At 44.6% G+C, this 11,924-nt stretch overlaps 1 protein-coding gene across 2 annotated transcripts in view; it reads right to left on the bottom strand.

The window, feature by feature from the left end:
- Nucleotides 1-3,762, bottom strand: part of cabp1b (calcium binding protein 1b) — a 16,141-nt gene extending 12,379 nt beyond the window's left edge. The window contains exons 1-2 of one of the 2 annotated variants that reach the window (XM_056588554.1): nt 3,330-3,762; nt 2,900-3,287 (exon numbers count right to left, since the gene is read on the bottom strand). In XM_056588554.1, coding sequence (XP_056444529.1) covers nt 2,900-3,287; nt 3,330-3,631 — 690 coding nt within the window. In that variant the 5' untranslated portion in view covers nt 3,632-3,762. Of the gene's footprint in view, nt 1-2,899 lie in introns of both variants that reach the window. The other variant, XM_056588553.1, reaches the window with a different exon arrangement.
- Nucleotides 3,763-11,924: the final 8,162 nt, after the last annotated feature.

The raw sequence follows: 11,924 nt of genomic DNA, 5'->3' as shown, positions 1-11,924 counted from the left end.
GGAACATTATGGAATAAGGTCATTTAAGTTCACAAAAGAAAATACATAAATATATTCAAAGAAATGGGTCACAGTGATTCCTATTTTCAAACTCCCTCCAGAAACTGAAGCAAGCTTATGGAGAGAAACATGGCTGTTATCTGTCGTATGAGATACTATTGATATATCTTAGATTATTTTGTGGGTAATGGATGTGCAACACTATCAGCATATATGAGTATATATAGTATAGTATATCAGTATGTTTGAGTACATTTAAGCCAGGGCCCATGTTAGCCAGGTACCATGATAGCCATGTTAGCCAGGTAGTATGTTAGCGAGGTACGATGATAGCCATGTTAGACAGGTAGCATGTTAGCCAGGTACCATGATAACCATGTTAGCCAGGTAGCTTGTTATCATGTTAGCATGTTATTCAGATAGCCTGATAGCCAGGTACAATGTTAGCCATGTGAGCCAGGTACTATGATAGCCAGTTACCATGTTAGCCATGCTATTCAGGTACAATGTTAGCCAAAGGATATCAATGGAGGAACATTTTAACCAACGCACCATGAAAAGCTCAGTTCCCTTGGGCTCTTATAATGGGTCTTGTGCAGCAGGCTATTCTTAGCTCCATCTGGGAGTGGATGAGTTCTGGAGGGACTGTTACGGACCTTGTGTTACATAAGTAGAATCTAAAAAATATAGGAGTTTATAGAGGGAAATATCTGCGTAGTGGACGCCGAGGCACCACAGCCGGGTATAAGAGTAAAGATGCAAAGTAGTCATATAACATGAAGCACGGGGAGGGGGGGGGGGTGTAAGGACCACAGTGAACAGGTGCAAGATCACACACACACACATACACACATTCACCGCTTCACACACACACACACACACACACACACACACACACACACACACACACACACACACACACACACACACACACACACACACACACACACACACACACACTCTCATACACACATACACACACACATACACCCCCCCCCCCCCACACACACACACACATTTGACCCTCTTCCCCGACACACATCTATGCACATACACCCCTCCCCACACAAACACACACACACACACGCGTCTATGCTTTTTTTTCCATTTCCAAGCTTTTTTTTGCTCTTTGATGTCCACTTTGCTTTCATTATCAGTCTTATGCACTCAAGCCTCAATACACACAAACACGCATACAGTACACAAACACACACACCTCGTATGATTATTAATAGAAATTATCTACTTTTGATGCACCATCACAGTATCTGTTGATGTAGGCACCTCATTGGTTGAAACGTTGTTTGCTGTCATTGCTTGCTAAACCGATATCCTGTATGCCCTGTTAAATGTATTATAGTGTAGTGTTTGTATCTAGTGTGTCTTGTCTTTATTATTGATTATTTATCCGCCTATTTCGTTTTTTTCTTTAGAAAAACCAAGTTGAAATCCTTAAACCCTTCCTTAAATGTAGGGATTTAAAAGTAGGGATGAATTATAGTATGGTTTCAAACTGCCGTCACTGTATGTGCTCAGTGTTGATAACTCTCAATAATCATATGGCTCACCAATGGGTTGAGGCTGAACACTGATTGAAGCTCTGGCCTGAATGGAGTGAGTTTTATTTCTGGCACAAATCATCATGGGGACATAATTATCTTTCTTGAGCTCCTCATTATCAATGCTGTAAGAGGGAGAGAGCGAGAGGTAGAGCGAGAGGTAGAGAGAGAGAGAGAGAGAGAGAGAGAGAGAGAGAGAGAGAGAGAGAGAGAGAGAGAGGTAGAGAGAGAGAGAGAGAGAGAGAGAGAGAGAGAGAGGTAGAGAGAGAGAGAGAGAGAGAGAGAGAGAGAGAGAGAGAGAGAGAGAGAGAGAGAGAGAGAGAGAGAGAGAGAGAGAGAGAGAGAGAGAGAGAGAGAGAGAGAGAGAGAGGTGGTGCTGAATTGGATGAGAGGTGGTGTTGAGTAAGAGGAGGGGTGGTGCTGTGTTAGGTACTATTTATTCACCGTTTATTATTATGAAACGACAGGAAACACTGATTTAATTCATTACGAAATGCATTATAAAATTTGATTTTGTTTGGACACATAAAATGTCTGACTTACCTGTGTGTGTGTGTGTGTGTGTGTGTGTGTGTGTGTGTGTGTGTGTGTGTGTGTGTGTGTGTGTGTGTGTGTGTGTGTGTGTGTGTGTGTGTGTGTGTGTGTGTGTGTGTGTGTGTGTGTGTGTGTGTGTGTGTGTGCGTGCATCACACTATTGTTTCCAAAGGGTTTTCCACTCTCTGCTGCTCAGGTGATCATCATGATAAAGATTTTGTTCATATGGGGAGTGGGGCTGGGTTAGGCTCTGATATGGTGGTTAGGGTCTGATGGTGGTTACTGTTTAGGGTAAGTTAGGGTTACGGTCTCAGGGCTTATATGGGGCTTCATGGTCTGCCAAACCATTAACTTCTGAAGCCTTCAATCAGAAAGATTTCATTGATCATTGCTCTGTAATCTGAGAGACTCCACTCAAGTGTTTGAGATGGTTTCATGTTCCCTTCACTTTACAACTTAACACATTTGGTAACAAAAGCTATTGGAAATTAAGAAGTGTTTTTTTTCAGATTATAATAACACAGTTGGTTCTACGGCCATTCTTTTCAATCTATGTATTCAAAATATCTAGGCCTACTAAACCACAGTGATGCTAAATAAACAAGATGTTAGATATGGTTTAGTAGCCTGTGTGAATGTATGATCATATATTATCCCAACTTGCAATATGCTTAGGAGTCAAAACGTCCCAGAATGAGCCGTCGTTTGAATAATTAATACAAAATAATAATAAAAAAAAACCAACATATCCCAAAATGACCAAAGTTGAAGTTGAGTTCAGTGACAGTCATTCACACACTGCTTACCTGCCCAAAAACGGATTTCACGATGGGGTGCAGGGTGGAGTCATGTTCAGACAGGGCGCTCGACTGTTTTTTCTTGCGCCCGGTCCGCCGAATCGGTGCGGCAGGTGCAGGTGGTGAATCGCGGTTAAAGCTCGTGGAAGATGAGCTCGCGTTTATTCTCTCCTGGGACTCGAAAAAGTAATCGGCATCATCGGAGTGCTCGTGATAAGAAGGTGTCGGCGGAGGCGATGACCTCCTCTCCCGGCGTGAGGTGGCGTGGAGGGGCAGCTCCACTCTGGAGGTGTCGCGCGTGGAGTGGTGGTGGTGATGATGATGATGATGCTGCGATTGTTTGGACTTGGAAGACTTGCTACCGGTCTCCCTCTGATTCGGATCCATACTCGACCTCCTCGTGTCTATGTGATCGGAACTGTCTTCCAGCAGGAGCGACACCGATTGTTGTCGGTGCGTGTGCACCTTCTGTGCCCGCGAATCTCCACCGTCTCGAGAGCTCTCGTGTCTCGGTTGACAGAGGGGTCTCCGTGCGCTCGCTTCGTAGTCATCGCCCCAACCCGAGTCCTGTGGCAGGCCGACCCCGCCACCGGTTCCTCCCATAGGGTGATGATGGTGCTGATTACGGTGGCTCCGGTGACTGCGAGCGCCTACATCGGAAGAATGCGCAGACCTGCGGTTTGTCGCCGACGATTTCAGCAGAGAAGTGGTCGACTCGCTTTTTGGGAGAGAGGAGCTCATTGCGTCCTCCTGTCTTGGGCTTGATGGACGATGCTGCTCTAGTTTAGGCGGGAGACACCGTTCAGGCGTTACGGTGCCCACGTGGTGTAGGTGTGCAGCACGCGCTGCTCCTGCCGTTGATCTGAGTAGCCAGAGGAGAAAAGATGAAGTGGCGTTCATTCCCCCTGCTGCGCCAACAGTAGCTAAACACCCCTCCTACATATAGGCTACACACTCTACACCCCACCTGGATATAGCCTACACCTCACTGATATAGCCTACACACACTCACACCCCATCTTCATATAGCCTACACCTAACCTACATGAAGCCTACACACTCTATCCCCTATAGCCTACACCTCATCATAGCCTACACCAAGTCTACACCTCACCATAGCCTACACACCACTCTGCTCCCTACCTTCATATACTGTAGCCTACACCTCCACCTACTTATAGCCACTACAGTACTACTACACCCTACCTGCATTTAGCCCACAACTCCACGCATACATGCAGCCTACACATTGGTCTACACCCCTCCTACATAAAGCCTACACACTAGTCTACACCCCTCTTACATATATGGCCTACACAGTAGTCTACACCCCTCCTACATATAGCCTACACTAGTCTTCACCCCTCCAACATATATAGCTTACACACTAGTCTACACCCCTCCGACTTATAGCCTCACACTGGTCTCCAACCCTCCTTCATATAGCCTACACACGTCTACACCCCACTTAGCAAACACCCAGCCGGCACCCCTCCTTCCTATACTGTAGCCTAAACACATGGTCTCATCCCACCTACATATAGCCTACACCAAGTCTACACCCCTCCTACAATTCCTGTGACGACCAACTTCCGGGTCCAAAACATTCCCCACCTTGTTCACTATAACAGGCAATCTGGCGCTCCAATCTGTATTTAGACCATCTATGAATCGGAATAATGACACACAGCATACGTTCGCATTTTCCCCCTCAGGCACCAATTAAAAAACCTGTTATGTTCCACGTCACTGCAACCCATGATCTCACATGAGGAAATCAATGTCTTCAGAGTTTGTTTACAATTTGATGATGCTCAATGAAAGTCATTATAGATTATAAACCCCAAAACCTTATTGCTTGGAATTAACATTATTTAATAACGGCCTAGTTTAGTTTGAGTATGTCAGTTACATTTATTATACTCTTGAAATAGATTTATAATGTATCTTTATTGATGTATGCTGTACTGTACTTCTCGTTATTTGAAAGGGATGCAATGAGGTTTCATGATGCAATCAACGAAGTGACGTTTGTTTTGTGTCCTTATTGTCTCTTTAGGAATACTCTTTCAATAATAAAAATGTAACAATTCTTTATTTCTTCTTTATTCCTAGTCCTTCCTACTTCGTTTACGTCCGATAATAATCAAAAACATACCATACTAACTTAAATCTGTATGATCTTACCCTACAGTAGTTCTAAATAATAGATTCCACCACAAATAAAGACCTAAAATGGGCGTTACTGTGTAAAATATACATTGCAGCGTTTTTCTTGCGAGTGAAAGAAAGACAGTGAAAGGAGCTTAGAAAGGCAGGACTGCAATTGTCTCATACTCTGCACCCCAGGGTCTTTCACAGCAGCTGTCCCGGCAGTAAGCTTATGATGAGGAGGATGATTATGATATACAGACCCACTTATAGAGAGACATGGGGGTATATGTGTAAGTAAAGGAGAACACAGCGTCGATCTGAACAGTGTAAAGCCTTATGACACGGCGAGCAAGAAATACATGGAAGGCATTAGCAATAACTTAAGTTATTTATAAGTCGTAAATAGGGCCGAAAATAGCTCAATTATGGCAAGTATACTAAGACTAATATTGACTAATACATCATAAAAAATGTAAAACTATTGATAAAGTAGTATGGAGAGTATGAATGATCAATAAATAACATAAATATTCCATATTATAATTTTAAGTTGAGGTTGACCATGAATATGTACATTGCATTTAGGTCATCTACATTGAACGAAAAAGTGACCAGAGCATGTGCAGCAGTGTTCAGGTGATTGATGATCAATACAACTCCTGCGGCTGGTTTAGAAGCCTGATGGCCTGGGGGGAAAAACGACGGCGCCGACAACGATTAGCAGAGGGCGGCCATGTGAACAGTCCATGCTCCTGGGTGGCGTGAGTCTTTGATGATCTTCCATGATTTCCCGTATGGTCGACACGTTGCGCCGAGGGGAAATGACAGCCGATGACGCGCTCCAAGTCATCAGCCCCCTCTGAAGGAGCTTGTGATCAGCAGAGGACCAGATGCTACGCTTCCCGTCAGGAAGTCGTGGATCCAGTTCACAAAGGGAGGTTAGCCATGATCGATCTTATTGGGCATAAATAGTGTTGAATGCTGAGCTGTAATCTACAAACAGGAAGTGGTGGAGCAGATGTGGGTTCTGACAAGCCGCTCGGAGTCCTTCATAATGAAGGAGGTCAGTGCTACAGGGCTGGAGTCACTCAGGCAGGTGATGGAAACATCTGCGTCTGGTTCTTCCAGAGAGTCATTCACAACTGCAGGATTGGAGAGCTCAGAGCACTTATGCTAAATAATTGAGTTGAATGTGAGCTTAACTCTACTGTTTGCAATGTTCATTTTCTTTCTGTGTCATTGTTCTGGGGAAATTAATTCCTCCCCATTTTGATTCTGCATGGTCTTTAGATCTCTCTTCCTATCTTTCTCTCTCCATCCCTTCTCTCTTAATCTTATCCTCTCTTCCTCCTCCTCTCCTCCTCCTCTCTGCATCGCTATCTCTCTCCCCATCTCTCTCTCTGCCCATCTCTATCTCTCCATTCCTCATCTTTCCTTTTCATTTCCCACTCCCTCTCTCTCCATTTATCTCTCTCTCCTTATCTGTCTCCCATCTTCTTCCTCTCTCTTATCTTCCTCCCCCTGTTCTTGGAGCAATGTGGTTCCAGAAGGGGTTCTGAGAGCCTCAGGGTGAGTGCTGGCCCATTTAAACTCCACGGAGAAAGAACAATCAACCAGAGCTAACAAAACTACATTCTGCTATTACATGTGGTAATACATTAAATGTACTGCATGGAATGTCTGAAGAAGTATCATTAACTTCAATTAAGTATCATTAACTTAAAAAACGCAGGGATCATTAAGATAGGGGTGAAACTTCAACATGGAAATGGTAGACAATAGACATCCATCACATGCATTGTTGTTAGTCAACTCAAACGAAGAAAAACAATTGTAGTTCAAGGTCCATTGTGTAATACGTTTTATCTTATTTTTTTAACTAAACAAGCAGTAGTAGAACAAGTTCGCTTTGACGATAGTTAAAGGGGACATATTAGGAAAACAACACTTTTCCTGGCATTTGGCAGTCCGGTAGTCCGGGAGATGAACTGCCGCCGAAGCTGTCAGGTCCGGTGGGGGGAGCTCGGCTGCAGTCCGGTAGCTCCGGCGCAGGGAGCTTGGCGGCAGTCCGGCAGCTCAGCTCCCGGAGTAGCCTACAATCCCTTTCTCCTCCATGTCGAGGTTAATGGACTTCAGAGAGTCACGGCCAAAGTTCCTTTCCCCCCAATTCTTCTCAACCATGGCCGAGATATCCCCCACTACGAGTCTTTACTTGTTGTGGAAGTACCAGAGACGTAAGACCAGTGGTGGTGGGTCAATAGAGGGCGCTAGGGCGCCGCCCCTCCATGAAATTCACTTGAATATATCGGCCAACTATTAATCAACTATTATCAATACGAAATAAATCAACAAAAGTACATAGCATTTATCCTCGTTTAATTGTGTGATAAACCGTACTTGTCACTGCCATCAACCATTTAAATGCATATGGACGTCAATAATTTGGGCTAGGCTAGTTATTGGTCATTCGAAATAAAGCCCTCCTCCAAGTCAGGGGCGCCGGCCACGTTGAAGTCAATTTAAGCTTGCTAACTTTTTGCTGTCTATCAATCAGAGACAGCTTTTCATTGGCACAAGAAAATTCGCCCTCGGGTCGCACCAGTGTGCGCCCCAGGCCAATGGTATCGTTTTTCTTTTTTGTTATCACCACATGATTGGACAATTCAGCGAATCAATCAAATAGGCTATCTCCCTCAGCAGCAACCGCGCAACACATGTAGAGAAGAGATAGATGCTAACTAGCAGAGAGTTGTAAGCACTTTCACCCATTTGTGGAGGAATTGGACTCCCCCCCTATGAATCTGAATGAATAGTAGGTAATAGGTAGTGGCCATCCCCAAAATGCAACAGAATACAGGAAATCAAATCTATTTAATTCATTTTTTTATATATTTACATATGATTAATAAAGACTTCATAATATCATCCGAGAGGCACATAGCTTTTGGCCGTGATATTAAATATCATATTATATAAATACCCATATATAATATTGTTATTATTATATTACATTATATTATATTATATAGATATAGGGCTCCAGGAGTCCGCAAACGGCAAAAATGCCTTCTCCTCCATGCTGTGGTTCAGTCTGACAGCTCATTGGTCAATGGGCAGCAGCTCATTTGCATTAAAGCTACAGACACTATAAACGGCGCATTCCGAAGGGACTGAAACAGAGGGGATTAGCGGTAGGGAAGATTTTTCCTAAAAGCTATTTCCAGCAAACAGCTTCAAAAACATGTTTTCTGGAACTCAAATAGGCCTACTATGTTTACTTGTTGGGAAAACACCATAAAATGTCTCCTTAAAAAGAAAGATCAAGCAGGCAGAGCTAATCTCAACTATAGAACATATTCTAAAATAAAATGTCCTTTTACATTTGAGGCGATTGTTTGGTGTTATTTTTGCAATATCAATAAAATCATTTATATCATGGAACCTTGTACACCTCTGGCCACTAGGCGAAGCAGTCAATGAGCACTAGTATGCAGCTGTTCCCCCTGTCAGTGGCAGGGAAAGGGACCTCGGAGGTCAACGCCCTCCAAGAAAAATAAATAAACAATCTAAAAATATTATAACCCCGTCACACTGTGCAGTGTTTTGTTGTTGAAAATACGAAGCCTCTTTCTAATATATCAAAGGCTGATTGGAGAGCGCACAACATCTGCAAGCCGTCATCTTAAGTAAGCCTACTTTTCCTGTGTCAATGACACTAAGACTGCAGTGCATTACAAAGGGTTATTTTTGTTTTCTGTAACACTCTATTTTAGAGCTGCGGGTTTATGAGCGCCTATTAATGTTACGCAAGGCCTTTGAGGGGGTTCATTATGAGTGGGGGGAGGGCTGTGGCTAGGAGAATTTCTCAACCGCTGATTCATATACAGCTGTATTTATTTCCCAATTGTATTTGTAGCTCTTATATAGCTCTGTAAATAGTTTAAACCAAACAATAAGTGTCCAGTGAACTATTTTTTAAAGGAGGGATAGTTTTCTAATGCACAGGAGATTCTTTTCCGCGGGGTAATTCTGGGATTCTCAACTCTGATTGGTTTGAAGGGCTCTCCTCCGATTGGTTATGGTTAGGGTTAGGGTTAGGGTAACAGTTAACGGTTAACTTACCCTAAACCTAACCCTAACCCTAAACTCCCGCAAACAGCTACGACATATGGTGCGTTTTATTATCCATCCGTCTCGGAGGTCCGAGGACGTTGCCTAGCGACACGCATGAACACGCCCCTTTTCCTCGGACGGCGACTTGCTTGCTCGGATGAACTCAGAGGAGGCCGAGCAAAATTCCGAGACAGAATTCAAGATGGCTGCGCCCAGTGTGACTTGAAGTATGAACTGTTTTCATTGTGCTTGGACCGCTTTGGTGGTTTAAATGGCAATTTCAATCACTGGTATTACTGCAACCTTACTGCGTCCGTATCTCTGCATATGGCCTATAGCCTACTTATTTTGGAGCGCCTGGTACTCTGCCAATATTAAGCGACAACAGCTTTCCGGGTGGCGTCCCAGTTTTCCTCCAACGACCGAGCAAAACATAATAAAACTATTGAAGGGTGGGCGTGACGTCACATCCGGTTATTTTGGGCAAAGGTTGCCAAAAATGCAAACATGTTATATGCAATCTAACAACTGCATATAGACTTATGGCATGTAAAAGAGTGACAGTATTGCAAAGTAAATTGAGTTTATTAAGTGTGCATACATTTTGCATGAATTATTATTATTCTTTTTTATTAAAATAAATAAATAATCTTTCTCTGCGGACCGGTACCAAATGACCCACGGAGCGGTACCGGTCCGCGGCCCGGGGGTTGGGGACCGCTGGCCTAGTGCACCGAAAGGGCCAGCGCCGGCCCTGGCTGCAGGTCTGCTTTCCCGAACTCACCGTAGGCGGTACAATTTTCGCGGTAAAATTTTGGTGTGGCAGCGCCACACAGAAAATTGATACATTTGCTTCAAAAAACTGGTCTGTCTGTGTATTATGCAAACTCGAGTTTGCCTGTCCACCAACCAAGTTCCTTTTTTTGTAACGAGGAGTAGGCCTACTCGAGTAATCTCCTCACGCCCATCCCTACTACCCATTAGTGTTGGCTCGTTTGTTCGCGAACCGGTTCGAATGAACGAGTCTTTAGGACGAACGAACCAAACCGTTTCTCTCGTTCGTCTCGTTCACCATTCGATTCACCGGAAACTCGACTGAACAAACGAACGAGTTTCCGGTAGCACTAACTCCACTGAGTCTGAGTAACTCAGCTGAGAACCGTGCAATGGCGTGCATTCCATGATGCGATTCACCGCTACCGGAAACTAGGTTGATTCGCGAACGACTCCTCCCAGTTCAGTCGAGTTCCCGGTGAATCGATTCACCGGAAAAAAAATATGGAAGAAATAACTTCCCTATAATGTCGAATTTGTCATTTGTGACTTGAGTTTGTGTTTCCATTGCACATATAGGCTCATATAGGCTGGCTATATTACATATATATACACATATACACATATAGGCTCACCCCACATCACTCCTCCTTCCAATGTCTAGCTGTAAAACTCTCAGGCCCCAAACCCACTATCATTGTCACCATTTACAGACCACCAAAACCCTCTGCCGTTTTCCTCAATGAATTCTCATCACTACTTACATCTGTATGTGCAATGTCCCCCACTGTTATCCTCCTTGGTGATTTCAACATCCACATTGACAACCCATCCTGTACTTTTGCTAATGACTTCACATCACTTCTGGAGTGTCTTGGCATCACACAACATGTCAACCTCCCAACCCATAACAAAGGTCACATTCTGGATTTAATCTGCTGCACTGACATCACTCCCACTAACCTTGATGTCATTGATTTCCCCATCTCCGACCACAAAGCTGTACTTTTTGACATTCATACGCAACTACACAAAACCAAGGAACAACGGACCATCTCCTTCAGAAACATCAAACTTATCAACACCACAGACCTCTCCACCCTGATCAGCTCCTACCCCAACCTTCCCCCAGCTTCCTCCCTGACTGACCTGGTGACTCAATACAATAACTGCCTCTCCTCTTCCCTCACCACCCTGGCCCCCCTGAAAACCCGCTCAGTCTCATTCACCCACACTGCTCCATGGTTCACTCCTCATCTTCGCCAGCTCAAAGCCACTGGTCGTCGACTGGAGCGACTCTACAATAAGACTCAACTCACTGTACACCGCCAAATGTATTCGGACCACCTCCATCACTACAAGAATGCCCTCACCACTACCAAACCTCATACTACTCCAACCTCATCAACACTGGTACAGGCAACAGCAGAGTCCTCTTCTCAACAGTCAGGCGCTTACTTCAGCCTCCTAAAACCTTCCCTCCAGACATTTCCACCACCCAATGCACTGCGTTCCTGGACTTCTTCAGCTCTAAAATCAACACCATTCACCAACAACTGGCCTCATCTCGCACCCCCTCTGATGACCCACCCTGGATGATCACCTCTGGCCCACCTCTCATCAGCTCCCTCTCTGACTTCACCCCAGTAACAGAACAGACCGTTTCAGAACTCATCCGCAAAGCTAAAACCACCACCTGTCAGCTCGATCCTCTTCCCACCTCCCTTGTCAAAGCATGTCTACCGTCCATCTCCCCCATGATCACCAACATAATTAACTCCTCCCTCACTACTGGTACTGTACCCCCCACTCTCAAGCTGGCTGCCATCACTCCCATCCTGAAAAAACCTGGTGCTGACCCATCTGACCTTAACCATTACCGGCCCATCTCCAATCTCCCTTTCATCTCCAAAACACCTGAAAGGGTGGTTGCCGCACAACTACAGTCCCACCTTGACACAAACAATCTCCACGAACCGTTCCAATCTGGCTT

The sequence above is a fragment of the Gadus chalcogrammus genome, chromosome 4, assembly GCF_026213295.1.
Source record: "Gadus chalcogrammus isolate NIFS_2021 chromosome 4, NIFS_Gcha_1.0, whole genome shotgun sequence".
Taxonomy (NCBI): Eukaryota; Metazoa; Chordata; class Actinopteri; order Gadiformes; family Gadidae; genus Gadus; species Gadus chalcogrammus.
This window is presented reverse-complemented; position numbering and strand designations above follow the sequence as displayed.